At 36.4% G+C, this 18844-nt stretch overlaps 1 protein-coding gene across 1 annotated transcript; it reads left to right on the forward strand.

Annotated features, from left to right (window-relative positions):
* Window positions 1–15930: 15930 nt before the first annotated feature.
* LOC116109569 (ammonium transporter 1 member 1-like) lies at window positions 15931–17528 on the forward strand. The gene has a single exon (XM_031395798.1). The coding sequence runs from the start codon at window positions 16011–16013 to the stop codon at window positions 17526–17528; it is 1518 nt and encodes a 505-aa protein (XP_031251658.1). The 5' UTR covers window positions 15931–16010.
* The last annotated feature ends 1316 nt before the right edge of the window (window positions 17529–18844 follow it).

Genomic DNA, 18844 nt, shown 5'->3' on the forward strand with positions numbered 1-18844 from the left:
TAAAGTTTCCTTAAACCACTTTTTTATAAAATACCATGAAAGAGTGGTAGGATGAATTATTTGAATCTAATCTCTTAAAAACCGATAATGCAAAAAACCCAAAAGCATTCCACTCTATTTAACTCCTTTACTTTTATTTGTAAAGTAACCATCTCACCCCTCCTGTCTGCTTTATTTTATTTGATGGGATCATTAACCTAAAATAAAGACAGAGCCAAACTTTCCTCATTAATTTTTTTCTTATAACCGCAATATAATATTCTGTAATTATCAATAAAGACCCTATTATAGGTATACAAAATTATTATGAGCTACCATTACGAACTATTTCTTTGCGTTGTTGTGAGAGAAAGTTAAGGAAAAAAGTTTGTAAAATAATATTACATTTAAGCTATTAGGAGTTATCATTGCTCATTGAGAAAATGTAAAACACACTCAAGCATAAACAAATTAATGTGATAATAATTATTTTATTTATAATTGTATACCAAGTGGTTTCTATTAGGTATTTTATTTTTTTATTTAAAAAAGGAGCTGAAATAATAGAATAGGTAAAGAACAGTGGTGCACCCAGAAGGAAGAAAGGGGTGGAAGTTGAATTGAATGGTATAACCTAACATCGCTGAATGTCACAAGAAGACTTGGAAAAGTGCAAAACCATGGAAAAGTCTTTGGATTTTAACTTTACATGTAGCCGCCATTCAAAGTAAGGCCATATTTTAAAAGTGCTTTATGGTGTGTGTTGTGGTCAAACTTTTACTCACTTTGGGTGTGGCCCACATTATGGATTCTTACACTATGATTATTATTTAATTGATCTGTTGTTGACCGAAAAAATAATGTCAATCTACACAACTGGAAGGGTGTAAAGATTCATGACTACTGCATTTAATTTCCATAACAAAATTACATAATTTTTGAACAATTCCAGATTCATAATCTGAATATTAAATGGTTTATAAATTATAAAATAAAATAAAATTGGGATTTTCAATCAGATGGCTGCAAATAAATAATCATTTTTTTTAAACATCATTTCCTTTAAAAAGAAAAAAAAAAAAAGTCATATTGAATGATTGATTTATGAAATGAGGTTGAGATCTTCAAAATTTTGGTTTATCAATTATTTAAGTTTTTAAAATAGTTATTTTATCTATAAGGGTGGGCAGTCTAAGTACCCCCTTTTTTGAAGGAACGGACCACACGACCAGTTTCCTTGATTTTGGAACCGAAACCGGTACCCCCGTAAATATCAATTACCCCCAAAATTAAAAAAATAACAAATTAACCCTTATAAATTATATACCCTATTAGTTTTTTCGAAATGACAAATCCCCTGCAAACTTTACAAAAATTAAACCATTTCAATATCCATTTCAACCTCCAAAATTAAAATTATATAACACTTTAAAACTTTAAATAACACAAATACACAACATCATACATATCAACCATCAGTTTAATCTCCAATTAAATTACATAACACAATAACGTCACTAATAGTTAACAACATATCAATTTGCAAACTTCCAACTAAAATTACTAAATTTAAATTAAACACAGCACAACACACGATACTACATCAAGCTTCATCCCCAAATTTGCGGTGGTAATGTTTCTCATCAATTGCGTTCAGTACTACAAAAAAGAAAAGAGAGCTCAAAATCAATTAGAATTTAGTATGTTAAAATTGAATAAAACTAATTAACTAATAAAATATAAGACATTCATATTAATAAGTTACCTAAATCATAAGTCTCTGCATCCACCAGTATCTTAGAGGAGTAGTGTGGTGGCACATCTTAACCAATCTTGTGTACAAATTAAGCTTGTACAACACCGGAGATAAAGAACTTGAATTGATTAAGTACACACCCGATTACTGAAAGCTGACTCAGAAGCAACTGAGACAGACAAGACACTCTTGCCATATGTAGAGAACCTTATACTTCCCTTTATTTGCTTTCCACCATCCAAGACACTCAACTCACACTTCAGGGTTCACGTTTCTCCTCAGGGACTGCTCTAACTCTAGTTTGTTATCATCAACTACCCCTATGTCCACTCCTCCAAAAATGCGTCCTTGAAGGGTGATACTTAACATAGCATTAAAGCAACACACCAACTGAAGATTGATTAGTCCCCATTGGTGGAAAGGAACTAGAAGCTTGACCTGCTCCTACACGTGAGACAAGTCGTCATAAACTCCAAACATTGTTCTAATACATCTCTCAGTTTGCAGTCATCATTTCAGCTTGTGCCAAGTCATTGCATAAATCTTTTTATAGCACCACTCACATATACATCTTATACTGAGGATCTAATATCGTTGCAATCAACCTATCACATTGGCTTTGTCAAGATCCCCTAATACTTGTCAAACTTCTCTCTCATTTCTTAGACTTGCTGTGAAGACAAGGATTAGGTCGTTCTCTCAATCATTCAAAGTAAAGACATTAGAACTATCTCATCAAAAAATATTGTTAGAAGTCACATATTTCGTCCTTGACATCCTTTTTAGCTCTCGTAAAACGTTTCCAAGAATTTGGCAAACACAATTGCTTTTTCCCATCATCACCTGAGGAGTTTCATGTGACAATCAATAGCAAAGTTGGGGTCCTCATCTTCCACCTTTGAAAAGCTTTCCGGAATTTTATTGCAGTTAGCTATGACTAGATAGAGTGAAATTGCATCTAGTGGCCACTCTAGACACACACCACCTTTATAAGTTATTATTTCCTCTTTCACAATCTTTCAAATGCTAGGGCTTTACCAGGAAACTCTCACATACTTAACTGAACTACGGATACAACGAATACTACCCTTTACCTCACACAACCATCCCTCAACATCAAATTCTTAATATGAGCAGTGCATCTCAATGAAAATACGACCATCCATAGTTAAGGCATTCCTATCCACCAATCTATCCTTCAAGTAATGATTGCCACATCATTAGCACTAGCATATCCACCGTTAAAGTGGACACATGATCTTCAATACCCCATTCATGCATTTCTCTCCATTTTCCCTTCTCCCTACCCTGTGGACTACTAATGGTTTTAAACCCAGAATCCTCATATGTACTCCATTTCTCATCAATAAAGTGAGCATGAGGCATAATATCTACGTTCTGAATGGAATTGTCCATATATTATCATTAGAGCATCCTAGACTTCAGAGAACTCAACTGTTTTTTCATAAATCTTTGACAATTGTAAATCTTCAAACAATCCCTCCACTATATGAGGGAATATGCTTCTATAAAGGTTGTAATGAACTTCCATATTTCCTAAAACCTGCCGCTCCACCTTTGTAAAGTTCTTCATCAACAATTATCATCTCAGCAAGTAATTGCCTAGAGACCTCTTGACTAAATCTCCAAGTGGTAACCGTACTACATTCCTTGTCATCTTCTTGTTTTTGCTTCTAAAAGGAGAGAATTGTTGGCTTTATCAACATGTGGGGGTATTTCTTACAAGTTGATAAATGCTTGTGCATAGAGGAGTTCCATTACTCCCACTACCTACACACTTCTGACAATAGAAACACTTTATCTGGTTTTCTCATTATAAATCTTCTCAAGATGTTCCCACACTCAGATTGCTTAGCCTCATGCGTATTTCTATTTGATCCGACTCTCCCATATTAGGCTATCCTCAATGTCAATGTTTTCTCGAATTGATGACATTGTTCTGCAAACATTTAATTGTTTTATAATTACCATTTAAAAAGAGATTTTCAAAGTAGTATAAAATATGGTTCAACTTTAAGCAACAATTGTACAGCAATCACAACAAAAGATGAAGTACAGAAAGCAAAGGTATCTACTACTAGAAGTAGATTAGAGAAGATAATAATTTGAGTTAGAAAATAGAACTTCACAGGAAGAAAGCTTAAAAAGGGCGCATATATTGCCAAAAATCTTAAGTATTATATCACACATTATAAATGAACATTAAGTACAGTTAAGATCACATGGAGAGCAAGCAACCAAAATTAAGTCCAAACAAACCCGCACATAGCTTTTCACAGCTTCAATAGTTATTCTATCCCCTTTTTCAAATAATATATCATATATGTGCCCTGCAACACAATTGACAAATCATATAGAATTGAGAGTAGAGTTTGACTTGATGAGCAAATGAAGTGGCTCAACCTACGGCCATGTAAGCTAGAAAGTTTGATAAAAAGATGGTCCAAACTTTTTTTTCTCTATTATAACCAACCCACTTCAATTGTTAATTACTCAATACCAAATATCTTCTTATTTTACATAACATACTGATAGTCTTTATATGATCACCAACTCAACAACGCAGTCATGGACACCCAAAATTCATCAAAATAATGAACTACAGTGCCATATTATTCTCTGTATATCTGTTTGGTAAAATCTTGTTATCATATATATAGAACTTTCTCGGAAAGTGCAAACAAAAGAAATTTGTTGGGAGATTAGATGGTACTGAAACCAAACACCAACCACAGTGGAAGTTAGAGAAATAATAATGAACGAAATCTGATATCATTTCATTGCCACCAATTGTTCATAACCAGCAAAATTGAAAAAAAAAAAAATTAGCCAGAGAAAAAAAAAAAAAAACTCTACGATCTGGAAATCAATACTAAAAGACAAAATTATATGCAAATAGCCAATATGCAGATAGAAATTCATGAGAAGATGATATTGAAACCCTAAATACAAAAATTGGGGATTTTGAAATACCTGATTGGAGATATCTTGCGAATGGGAGTTGAGATAGTGAGATGCGTGAACGGTTCGAATTTCAGCCCCAGAGATTTAAGTTCAACAATTTGAACTGAGAGTGAGGATTGAGAGATTGACAAGCCACAAGCGCATTGGAGAGGAGATGGAGCTTGCGATTTTTTTCCCCCAATCACGAAATTTCTTATGTATTTACTGAAATGCAAAATACATAAACCCCCCATAATTTAATCTTTTGTTAGTCCCGATTTTGGTTCTTTTGATTAGATCGGAATCGCTAGTGTCAATTCCTATTTTTTGGAATCAAAACCAAAACCTGAGTATCCTGTTGCGGTCGGTTTCGGGTAGGAATCGAAACCAAAACCTAAGTATCCATCGATTCCGATTCTATCCTAAAATTGTGCCCACCCCTAATAATATCACACACTAATACTGATGTACCTTTTGGGCCTTTGTTGGGCTGTTTAATGACTTTCTTTGGATTTGGGATCCCAATTGATTTTCTATGGCGCCCATCTCTATTAATTTTTTAATATTTAGTTTCACTCTATTTTTGAATTGGTGAAAATTTTCCAATAAACTGATACGATTAATTAAAATACAACTATATTTTTTAATTTAATCCCCCCAAAAAAAAAAAAAAAAAAAAGGCTTTGTAGGTGCAAAAAATCTATTGTTACAAAAATAGGGTATGATCTCATAAGGTTGAGGCCACTAACAATCCACTGGGCCTTCATACACAAGAGACACATGAAGCTTACGGAAACACCAGAGTGGTGTTTGCCGTAGGCACTCCGACATCCACAGGCTGAAAAAGAGATTAATAATAATTAAGGGAAAAGGATTACTGGAGTTTAGACAAAGGCTAGGACTACGACGAAGGTGTCAGGTTCTCGGGAGCAAGAATTAGGAGTAAGGAGAGGTGATTTCGAGTAGTCGAGATTAAATATTAGATCCCCTTATGAGAAGTAGACCTCTGTTTATATAGTGAACCCAAGGGTTGGAATTCTAGTAGACATTGAGTCCTACTCTGGGAGATAATCACTATCAGGAAAGAATATGATTTCTTGCTTATTAGATTAAGTTTACTATTTCAATAAGATTCAGGATCTTAGTAGAAGAGAATAAAATGAGATTCTGATTTCCTATTTATGGACTGTTATAGGATAATGGGTTGGAACCTAGTTTAGTTTAACTTATAGGATAGCTCAACTCATAAGTGAGTTCACAAGATGACTTTAAGCGTAGAGCCAATCGAATTGGGCTAAAGCTTTGGCCGTGACATGTTATTTCGTTATTCGGTCTCGTCAAGCCCAGATAATTTTTTGCCCAGACAATTAGCCCCCCACTCTCTAATTTAAAGGGCATTTAGCTTGGAGAGTAGATTTAATCGAATGAGTGCAGACTGAGCGGATCAATGTTAGCAGCTCGTTAGGTCGGATGGATCGTTGTTTGGAGAAAGTTCGCTCGACCAACCTAAGTTGGGAGGAATTTGTTCAACCAACCGCGGTTGGGAAATATGGAAGCTCACTCGACCAACCTGAGTTGGGAGAAGTTTGCTTGACCAACCTGAGTTGGGAGTATTGAGTATCTTGGAGAGTATGTTGTTCCTTCTGTAGGTTAAAGAATGTGCGCACCATAGCCCTTTAAGAGTTGAGTCAGTTTGACTTGATTGTCCAGATTGTGGACTTGGGTGAAGTTATGGAGTCACTTCAGAAGGTGATGTTATCAATAAAGTTGAAATTTTTTGTAGATGCTATTACCAGGCCCGTCGGTGTGACTGACTGTCAAGTGTAATTTGGCCTCACGTTTGAGTCGATGTATATCATTGTATTTAAAAATTTTGTAGATGCTGAGTAACAGGCCCTATCGGTTTGAGGACTGTCGATGTAATTCGAGCCTCACTCCGAGTCGATGTAAATTGATTGAAGTTATCACAATAGCGACTTAAAACAACTTCATATAGTATCATGCATGGTGTGCGATTATCATAATAAATTGAGTAAAGAAGTAATGACGTGCATTGTAATAACCACATGAATAATAGTCAAATGGAGAAGTGATGCAAGATCAGGGAATAATAAGCTTACTTGGAGAAATGACATGCATGTTTTAAGATAAGAGTCGAATGGGGAATCTCAACAAGGGAATGTGTTGGTAAATCACACCATTTGTTCCCGCGGTTCAAGGAGATATATCGACTGGATGTTGACTTGTTGATGAGTGACAGAGACATTGGGACAATGTGATCAAAACAGTGTTCATTTCGACGTGTGGTGACACTGACAAGTGATTTTAGATGTTTGATGACCCGGCTCTTTAGGAGTTGAGTCACTTCGACTTGATTCGTCCAGGTGTGGACTTCGATGAAGTTTGGTGGAGTCACTTTAAAGAATGATTGTGTACCTTTCACTCGGCTTGGCTCATGCTGTTGAGGGGGTGGTGCTATGTGCTAAGTCGCTCTGCTCTTTTTAGACAAAGTTTGGTGGAGTCACTTCAAGAAGATGATTGTACTCTTTCACTCGGCTTAGCTCATGCTGTTGAATGGTGGTGCTATATGCTAAGTCGGCTCTGCTCTTTAGTTGAGTGTGGATCCGAGTAGATAGCTTTAATACGAGTAGTTTTCCAGGAATAAATGGTGTCATGCATGAAATGCATGTGTAAGCAACCGGCTGAATGAGAAGCAATATGCATGATGTGCATATGTTATGGACCGAATGAAGAGGACTAATGGAAAGTAAGGTGCATGGGATGCAGTGCTTTAGTAATGAACTGAAGGGAAAAGAATAAACAAAGTGGAATGGCGGGTGGGAATAAGTTAGCTAATGGGAAATTGGTCTGAGTGAAAGTGTTGAGCTGAGTCACACAATGCAGGGTATGTTATGCCTACTAGTTCACTCAGCTTGTGTGGCCAAGTGAGATCATAGCAGTAAGAGGTATCATATTGGTCCACTTCACTTGTCTGACCGAGTGGATATTCCAGCCATTGAATGTCTCATTGGTCCATTCGGCTTATCTTGCTGTGGAGAATATATCAGTTGAAGGTGTTCGCTTTGGTCCACTCAGTTTGTCTCGCCGAGTGGAGATGAATGACTCGAATAGAGGTGTTTACACAATGCAAGTGTCAAGTCAATGGTACGTGACTTTACCTTATTGTAAGGGTGGACTGAGCCGAATGAACTGTTTTGCCAAGGATTCTAAGTGGATTTCTTAAAGCCCAAAGGAGGTCAACAAGGCCGAATGGTAAGCCAAGGCTGAATGAACTTGTCTGGTGTCGAATGGTTATGCACGGCTGACTGGAGATGTTTAGTCGAATGGAGAAGCAAAGGGCTCAATGGAGTAAATGCATGGAGCAGACTCTTCTAGTCGACTTTTTGATGTAAGGAGCTCTACGAGGATGTCTTTCTCGTGTAATTGCTTCTAGCAGAACTAAAACTATGTAATGGACTCTACTCTGATGGACCTGAGGCACGTTTTAAAAGATGCAAAAATACACACACATACCGTAAAATTTCTTTTTCTTTAAAAGAAACAAGAATTGTTAATGAAGCTACACAGATAGGCACATGTTTTAGTAGAATCAGCATGATGAAGAGTGGTGGAGATGGAGAATGAAAGCATGAAGCATGGATTCAAAACCGGTTTTTAAACAAAGCATGGAAATGAGTATATATCTTCTCCTTTGCTTTGGATTGTGAGATTAGCCCCAAAAAGATGAGACCTCCACACTTTAACACCACCCTTAGAGGTTTAGAGAGTGGTCGTGGCTTTTAGAGAGAGTTTTTAGTTTTGCTTTGAGTAACAAGTGTGTGTATGAACAAAATGCAACCTTTTGCATTTAATATACTTGGGCAATTTTGCAATTATTTATTTTTCACTTCCAAGCCCAATAAAATCTTATTTATAAAGGGACCCCACGAATTTATTATGCTATCCTTTGAATAATCAACATTATTCAAGGGCCCATGTAAACTAAACTAGTTTACATTAACACCCATAAATTTACCTTTTTACCCTTTAACTATTAAAGGTTATATTTGTTCATCTCATTAATCTTACACTTTAAGATTTAATCTTAACACTTTAAGATATAATAATTAAATATAATTAATTATTGCTTGACCATTTTAACCCTTAAAATGTCACAAACAATTTTCTATGTAACTATTACTATAAGAAATCCCTTGTTACCCTCGAAAGGTGCTAGCCCTCTTCGGATAATCATTTCTCTCTCTCATCCTTCTCTGACTTCTCAAGGCTATTGGTGTGACCATGTAGGTCCATTGTGGATTAGCCGTGACCGTGTTCTGGATGAATCTGGAAACCTATCTGAAGGCCCAACGACTATGGTAAACATCTAGCAATGGCCTAGTCCCTAAACCACGATGAAGAAATACTTCATCGAACCCATTCAGATCATACGTACCATGCAGGAAATTCCTCTATTGAGATATCTTGATTGAGCACGGATTCATGGAACGTCAAAATTCTAAACCGATCTTCTACCGAATCGCTGATCATATGTCTGGAACTCGTCATCACAAACTTGCTTTTGTATGACTAATAATAGACTCTGGCCAGAGATTCCGTTTTCCGGATTTATCGATGTTCGTCTCGGAACTCGAATCCATGGAGTCAGCGGTACTTCCGATCCTATATTTCGAGTCAATGGATCCTCTCTTGCTATCGTTCGTTTTCGCATATGAACAACGCAGACCAAATAGGCTTATTATACGAAACATGATTAGTCTCGTACTTATACACCGTATGAACCATACGCATCCATATCGAATCCGACTACAATGTCTTAGGTCAAATGACTACATCGTGCACTAATATAACCAAACGATAATCATTAACTACATGCTTTTCCAAGTGATTTGTTGTTATTCGGTCACGTTCGAAAAATAGTTCACCAATCGTTAATCCATACCAATGCCCCAGTGACATGACTATCATCGTCATCCGTACTTATATCACTCATGATATCTTTCGGAAGCATCCGATATGCCACTGTGCATTAAGTTGCCCAATTATATTGCTTCTGTAGGAAACCCTTTTTGATAATTCATTACCGATTAAATGAATCATCTGGCAATTCATATACTACTTTATTTTAAATGCATGACTGATAAAGGAAGCAATTTATTATATGAATTGAAGACTCTTTCTTCCATTATTTATGATATTATAGATACAAGACAAAGCTCTGAAACCGACAACACGAATGATTTCTAAGGCATACACTAATATGCACTAATAGTTTATAAAAATTATAACATGAAGAAAACACCAAAAGGTTATAGGTTGCTGTTTGACAGATCATAATTGATTATGATTCACCAACAGATTGCATATGTATCACGAGGAAAACTGATTGTTGTGACAATAAAATATTCCCAAAGGAGTTAGCCAAAACTTACAATTTAATAGCTGGATGGGCCGTTTGTAGCACAATATGCCTCCTTCCATTCCCATCGGGCTTCGATAATGGAAGAAGACTCTACAACATTCTTAGCCACCACTTCCAATCTTCAGTGAAACGTTTCAAAATTGAGATTCTCCATTCTAATGCTTGCCAACTTTGTGATCACTGAGATGTATAGGAGTTTGTGCAAGGGGCAGAGAGTTTGCAAGGTAGAGGAGGTCTTTTGTGACACTCAAAGTAACACCAAAAGAGGCATTGTTTTTAAGGTGTTCTGCATCAGTCTTCAACATTGTTTTAAATCCAGAAAAGAAGCTATGTTTTTAGAGCGGAAAGCTTCAACCCTTGAACCTAGAAAAAAAGGAAAGGAAAATGGCAGAGCTTAAGATGTAAAACTTAAAGGAGGAACAAATTTCCAAGACTCTTTGAGAGGTTGGTGTGTGGTTCTCATGGCATGAGGTATGAGTCGAGTGAAAGGTGGATTTTGGCCTTAGAGGTCTTCGTTCAGCCTACTGGTCTAACTGGAGATTGGTGAACCCCATCGATGATGTGCTTTGTTGGATGCTCGGTGGTTGATTTGAGAATTGGGAGAGAGATAGCGCGAATGAGAATATGGGTGGAGTTGCAAAGGAGGATAATGGAGGGAGAGTACGTGAGTGTCATCTCTTATCAGAAAGGGAAAAGAGAGAAAGTTGACATGCCTTTCTCTAACGATTTAACTAGTAGAGGAAGATAAAGTGCAACAGTAATTGGTAGTTTGGCGGCTTATCTGAATTGAATCACAGGTGAGAAATATCTAGGCAGGTGAACTTTTGAGTATTCATTATGGGCCACTAATGACGAGTGGGGGGCTGAAATCTTGATGCATTTGGGAAGATTGCAGTTTGCACTTCAAGGGTGGATTTCTATCATTTGTGCCTTCCACAACTACGATGGGCACGAGCCCGAAAGCTCAAGGGGATTCCCTAATCCTAGCCCCTACCCATTCTCTGAATTCCCCGTTTGGGGGTTTTGCGTCTTTTTTGTATCTTATTACCTTTTTTCTTCAAATATAATATACTATTAAAAAGAAATTAAATCTCTAATGTACATATTAAACATAAACCATCATACTAAGTTGATAATATATTACATATATGACAGATCTATAATAAAATATTTCAAAACATGAGCTGCCAAACTACCAAAAAGACCCCCACAATCCACATAAGTAGATTCAATACATCACACTATCAAGATTCAACACCAGCAGACAACACCTAACATTTCATTTCCATGTGCAGCCCACAACACCTGTAGACAATTTTAGATTATTACAAACCTAAAAAAATCTAACCCATATTAATTGCATACAATTAAAATATGGAGTAAACCTATCAAATATGAAATCCAAAACTTTTCACCAAAATATCCATATCATCAAAATTATATCACTTCAATTTCCTCTTAAACAAGTGAAAAATATAAATTAGATGATATTAAGTAACTGTACCCAAATTTTAACTATCATACAAATGACTAGAAGAGAAAGAAAAAGAATATATTACAAACGCACTGCACTTTGTAGTTTGCACGTGCAAAGTGCAATGCGGTTTGCACTTTGCATGTGCAAACTGCAAAGTTCAGTGCAATGCACTTTGCACATGCAAACTGCACAACAAATGCAAAAGCAAACTGCAGTGCATTTGCTTGTCAATCTGTAGTGCAGTTTGCACTTTGCACAAGCAAATTGCAGTGCAGGTGCAACATAAATTGCACTGCGGTTTGCTTGTGCGAACTGCAGTGCAGTTTGCCCAATTGCACTTTGCATACTGCACAGCAGGTGCAAACATAAACTAAAATACAAAATTTTCAAGCACATAAAATCTTCAATCACACGAACCATCTAAACCCTTAACCCCACATAAAATCTTCATCATAACTCAATTAATCTAACCCTTAAACCCCACATAAAATTTTCAAGCTAACTGCATGCATAACTCAATCAATCAATCTAAATGCACATAAAATCTTCACTCATACGAACCAAACCTGATGAAAGCCCAAACTTTAAAGGAAACAACCTATTTTTCTTGAATCTTGACGCAAAGGGCACGGAGAAAGAAGAGGCAAAGAGCCACCGATGAAATGTAGAGGTTGGAATCGGCGAAGGCGATGATATCCGTTGGAAGGTTTGACGATGAAAAGGCCACCCAGCGGCAATGTTTTTTATTAGATAAGGGATTTAGGGTTTCAACTTTCAAATTTTGATTATATTATCCATCGTGAGTTGAGTTGAGTTGTGGATTTGGATTTGTGTTTTATAAATGAAGGGCAAAACTATTATTATGAACATACACAGGGAAATAGTAATTACGTAATGGAAATATGGAATTGAAATTTTGAAATAATGATTAAATCATTTAAAATGATGGACAAGGTCCACACTCCACAAGTTGTCAAGACTTTATTTATATGATTAAAAAAAATTATAATGATTATGCATTTATATATCAATAGCGAATCTAAATTTCTGTTAGGGTAGGCCAAATAAAAACTAATTACACATTAATATTTTTTCCAATTAATAATTCTGTTAGGTGATATCCCACTTGAGGTACGTATTTAAGATTACTGTATTAGTTAAAAGTTTACTTTTTCAGCTTTAATTGCGTTTGTTTGTTGTCATGGTTAGTTGGTATGTTGAGTTGTTGAATGGTTGCCTTGAAATTGGTTGAGTTTTGGTGAAGTTTGGAAAATCCAATCTTCGCCGGGCGAAGGAGAAGCTTCGCCGGTGGCGAGGAAGGAGCTGCACCCCCGGGTAGATTCTGCCCTGTTTCGCCGGGCGATGGAAATTTCTTCTTCGCCGCGGCGACGATCCTAATACAAAGTTTCTTGAGTTTTCTAGAGAATTCTTCTTTTGGGGCACAATGCCATTCTACCCCTAATTAGTAGAAAAGTGGGGAGTAAAATGAAAGGAAATTTAGTAGAGATTGTGTTTGGTTGGGGTGTATTTGTAAAGAATCAAGGATATGATGGAATTTCCAAGAAAAGCAAGGGCAAAATGGAATGATGCTTATATATGAGCTAAAAAGAGTTAGAGTGTAGAGAACCCCTTTATTCTTCATTCCACCGCCTCTTCCATTGTGCCTAGTTCTCTCATTTTCCCCATCCATCTTCCAAGATTTCTAAGGGAATTAGAGGGTTTTTGAGTAGAGATTTCATCTAAAGCATCCTAAGGTAAGGATTCATGCTTTAGATGTGAGTTTTCTTATAATTATAGTGAAGTCTTATTTGGTTGTTATTGTTCTTGTTGTTGTTTGAATTGTAGAGAAGAACAAGACAACAAAGGAAAGGAAAAGTGCTAAAGAAGTCACCTTTTTGACAAGGTAAGTATCCAACCAACTTGAGTTTTGAATAAGTTTTTGAGTAGATATGTATGCATGATCAGTATTTAGTATGATTTATGAGAAAATTGAGTTGAGATGAGTAGCTATTTTGTAGTTATTGATAGATTCCATGTATGAGAAGTGTTTTAATGTGTATTGAGAAATGGAATTTGAGATGAAGTTTGAGAGATGTTGTGTAAACGATTTGGAAGTGCTTTTCTTGACAGGGATTATGAGTATTTGAGGGAGTTTTTCCCCAATTTGGATGGCTAGAGAATGAGTTATAGTAATTTTAGTAGAGTGTTTAATGCACATGAGTTGCTTGATGAAATGCCTAGTGAAATCTGCCCTGTCACTGCCGTAACTTTCTAAAAATTTTTGGGTATCTTACGGACTGAACTGAGCTGAGCACCAAAACAGAAGTTATGCTCTATTTCTAAGCTTTAAAGGAGACCAAAACCGTAGCAATCCAGGTGTATAACGCAAGTTATGGCCATTTTAGTGTGACCTGTGCAGAAAGACGGTTTTGAGGAATTTTGTAGTTGGCATTTCATTAGTGCATTAGGGAGTATGACTAGCTCTACACCTTGTTTATACACTTGAGAAGTAGCTTGAATTAGTAAAGAATTTGAGTATAGTTCTTTAAGAGTTAAGAGAAAGAGAATAGTGTAGGTTGTGCGATAGGGAACCCGTGAGTAATGGGTAGAGTATTCCCGCATGTACGCCGCATTGAGAGAGCGGCATGAGTACCAGATAGAGAGTGGTATAGCCTGTGAGAGTGCATGCGGAGGGCTATACCCAGTACCCAGAGAGAGATATATACTCACATGGCCAAGTTTCGAATCCATGCATAACCGAGTCCGATCGGCTAGAATGAGTAGGTCACGTAGATGGGAGCGATTCTCGGCCGGCCCCGATAAGATGGGTCGTGACTTACTAAAGAGAGGTAATAGAAAAGAGTTCTAAGAGAGAGAAAGAGAGAGAGAAGTACCAAAGAGAAATTAAATGAGGAGTAGTAAGGAAAGAATTAGAGAGAGTTACGAGGATAGATGAGTAGAAATTTTACTTACTGACATCGTTTTAGTGCTCACCCCGTTTTTTCTTATGTTTTGCAGGATCTAGGTGAGGACATGGTCGGATGAACGTCGGTGCTCGAGGAGAAGTGGTTACACTGTCTATTATATTTTTGATGACTTTTGTACACATTATAATTTTGTGTAAAATGTTAATGTTTGTAAAGAATATATATATATATATAGTTAATAAAAAGAAATTTTGGGCCAATTTCTTTTATCTTTATATATTTTTGTAATGAAAATTTGAGTAGTAGTGGCTATTACTTAGGGTAGGCCAAAATCAAGAAGTACATATTAGTTTTTTTTTGTTAAAATGCCCACCCTCAACAACTGTTGGATCCGCCCCGGGTTAATGATTATAATGAATCCAAATATCAGAATGATAATTATGATACATTATTATATATACAAATATATTATATATTAACAATGTAATATCACGTATTATTGTATTATATTACATATGATATTATGATTACGGATAATAGCATATTTTGTATAATGTATAATTTTTGTTTATAACTATTTTGTATAATGTATAATAATATGTATTATAATAAATTCTATATAAGATTACCATATATATTATAATGTCTCATTAATATTCTAAATAATACATAACATTATATATATATATAATACTAATTTATAATGTTTATAAAAATTCTAAATAATTATACCATATATTATAATGTCTCTTTAATAAATAATGTATTACATATGATACATTATCCATATATATTATAATAAATTCTAAATAAATAACTCCCATATATATTATAACAAATTCTAATAAATAGTTATCATAATAAACAGGGCAATTAGGTATAGAATTGAAGTGATTCAATGAGGGACAAAAAAAAAAAAAAAAAAAAATTAACAATGATTTATTGATTTATTATAATCAATCAAACACCAAATGATATATTACACATATATAACATATATTGATATATATTTGTATTAACATATGATTATAGATAATAGCATATTATGTACTTATATACCATATAAAATGCATATGTACAATGTATAATGTCAAATGTATACCATATACAATGTATAATGTACAATATATAAATATAATTTCAAATGTATAACTTTTGTTTCATAGCATTAACATATTATGTATAATGTATTTCATAATTACATAACATTATACTTATATATATGGCAAATATTTATAATGATTTATTATATTTATCTAGTTTTTTATTACCTATTTGTATTAGTTTCATAAAATATCTATCTCTCCTACAAACAAGGATCCAAAACAAAACAACCTCTCCCTACCATTTGCTTAACCAGCTCTACACTTCAGTTTATAAATAACTCTCTCCTTCTTCTTCGGTCTTCCCAACTCCAACTTTTAGCATTTCTTCTTCACTCTTCTCCCTCCTCCGTTTCCACCCATGGCCACGTCCTTGGCCTGCTCAGCAGACCAGCTCTCCCAACTCACCTCAATCTTCGGCCCCAACGCCACCAATGGCAGCGCCGCCGCCTCTTTTATCTGTAACCAGTTCGACGCCATCAACAACAAGTTCATGGATGCCGCCTTCGCCATCGACTCCACCTACCTCCTCTTCTCCGCCTACTTAGTCTTCTCCATGCAACTTGGCTTCGCCATGCTCTGCGCTGGCTCCGTTCGCGCCAAAAACACCATGAACATTATGTTAACCAACGTCCTTGACGCCGCCACCGGAGGCCTCTTCTATTACATGTTCGGCTTCGCTTTCGCTTTTGGTACGCCCTCCAACGGCTTCATCGGCCGCCACAACTTCGCTCTCAAGTCCATTCCATCGTCAAACTTCGATTACAGTTATTTCCTCTATCAGTGGGCTTTCGCAATCGCCGCTGCCGGGATCACCAGTGGCTCCATCGCTGAAAGGACTCAGTTCGTCGCTTATTTGATTTACTCCTCTTTTTTGACCGGCTTCGTCTACCCGGTTGTCTCTCATTGGTTCTGGTCCGTTGATGGTTGGGCGAGTGCAACGAATACCGGCAATCTCTTGTTCGGGTCGGGCGTTATCGATTTCGCCGGGTCGGGTGTGGTCCATATGGTGGGTGGTATCGCGGGTCTCTGGGGTGCACTCATTGAAGGTCCGAGAATCGGAAGGTTTGACCACTCCGGTCGGTCAATAGGCCTCCGTGGCCACAGCGCGTCACTCGTCGTTCTCGGGACGTTCATGCTCTGGTTCGGTTGGTACGGGTTCAACCCCGGATCTTTCACTAAGATTTTCAGCGCGTACACTTCAGGCTCTTATTATGGGCAGTGGAGCGCAATCGGCAGAACCGCCGTTACCACAACCTTAGCCGGCTGCACCGCGGCTTTAACAACACTTTTCGGTAAAAGAGTTCTGTCCGGTCACTGGAACGTTACCGACGTTTGCAACGGTTTGCTCGGAGGTTTCGCGGCCATTACTGCCGGCTGTTCAGTGGTCGAGCCTTGGGCGGCTATCATTTGCGGGTTCGTGGCGGCTCTGGTTTTGATTGGGTGCAACAAACTGGCCGAGAAGTTTAAGTTCGATGATCCATTGGAGGCTGCGCAGTTGCATGGCGGGTGCGGCGCGTGGGGGGTGATTTTCACTGCTTTGTTTGCTACTGAGAAGTATGTGAATGAGGTTTACCCGGGTAAACCGGGTCGGCCGTACGGGTTGTTCATGGGCGGCGGTGGAAGGCTTTTGGCTGCCCATGTAATTCAGGTGCTGGTGATTGCGGGGTGGGTTAGTGCGACAATGGGGCCTCTGTTCTTTATTCTTCACAAGATGAAGCTGTTGAGGATATCGGCGGAGGACGAAATGGCGGGTATGGATCTGACCCGACATGGTGGGTTTGCTTATATTTACCATGATGATGAGGATGATACTCAAAAGAATGGGATTAGATTGAGAAAAATTGAACCTTCGTCCATGACATCCACTTCAGTTTAGAGGAATTTTCTTTGTGTTTGGTTTGGTATAATATTTTAATGGTGTAAAGATAGATCAAGATGTGGAGTTAATCAAAGGCTTTAATTTGTTTTCACATCACATGGTGAGGTTTTTGTGATTGTATTAAAATACTCCTTATTTTGGGAGAAATGTTTTTGTTTGGTAGTATGAATTAATTATGAAATAGCTGTTTATTGTTGACGACTGCGATGGGCCCACAAACGTAGAATCTTGTGCAGCTATAAAGTTGGAACCGGTAATCCTTTCGAATCCGGATACTGCCCATCAGAAGAAGCCATTTCTATCATCCGGATACTTATCTATTTGTGACCTTAACTTATAGTTTTATGAATGGATAAATCTATCCTTACAAAGTAGTTTACAAAGTGAAGGAAAAAATAAAAGAAGAACGGAAAAAGAGAAAGAGAGAGAGAAAAAAATGATGAAGATGAAGGATGGAGATTAACTTTGTATACCTCTTTTGTAAGCTTCTTTGTAAGAATAGCAACTCTCTTTATGAATACTCGTCTACATAAACTTATTAATGGAGGGTTTTTTTTCACCCAAATAATGATATGTACTCACAAACTTCAAAATAGCATTTTGCTAACTAAATTCATATTTCCTTTACTACCCAATACTTATTGAGAAAGATTGAAATACGGTGTTGGTATCACATCAATTGTACCATAAAGTAATAGATCATTTATTATATATATGTCACATAAGTATTTATTTTAACAGCTACCCATAATATTAATTAAAAGGCAAATCCTGTATGTAAAATTTTTAATACATAACATAAATGAATTTAATATAAACATTGACCTAGTAAATCCAGTAATCCACGGTAAATTAAGGTGGATGACCTGACAATATTAAAAATAGTTTTGTAAACAAATTTGGTGTGTATATAGCATCACTCTATAAATACCAATATAACAACATAAAATTTGTGAATTTATATTATTAATATAAAACTGACAAATTCAAAGACATAAAATAATATAATAATCAAAGGCTAATATAAAGTTTTCCTTAAAAACACCTTTTATAAATACTCGTTGAAAAGAGTGAGTAGGATGAATTATTTGAATCTAATCTCTTAAAAGGAATAATGACAAAAACCCAAAAGCATTCCACTCTGTTTAATTACTTCACTTTCATTTGTAAAGTAACCATCTCACTATCATTAACCTGCCAACAAAGATAGTCACAAACCTTAACTTTTCTCTTATAAATGCGATATAACAATTTATAATTGCTCAAACAAGACCCATTATTAGATATGCAAGATATATTATGAGTGAACAAAT

This window comes from Pistacia vera, unplaced genomic scaffold (genome assembly GCF_008641045.1).
Source record: "Pistacia vera cultivar Batoury unplaced genomic scaffold, PisVer_v2 Contig118, whole genome shotgun sequence".
NCBI lineage: Eukaryota > Viridiplantae > Streptophyta > Magnoliopsida > Sapindales > Anacardiaceae > Pistacia > Pistacia vera.

What these genes read in the sequence shown, in the direction of transcription:
- LOC116109569 (XM_031395798.1), top strand. Translation starts at nt 16,011, where the DNA reads ATGGCCACGTCCTTGGCCTGCTCAGCAGACCAGCTCTCCCAACTCACC.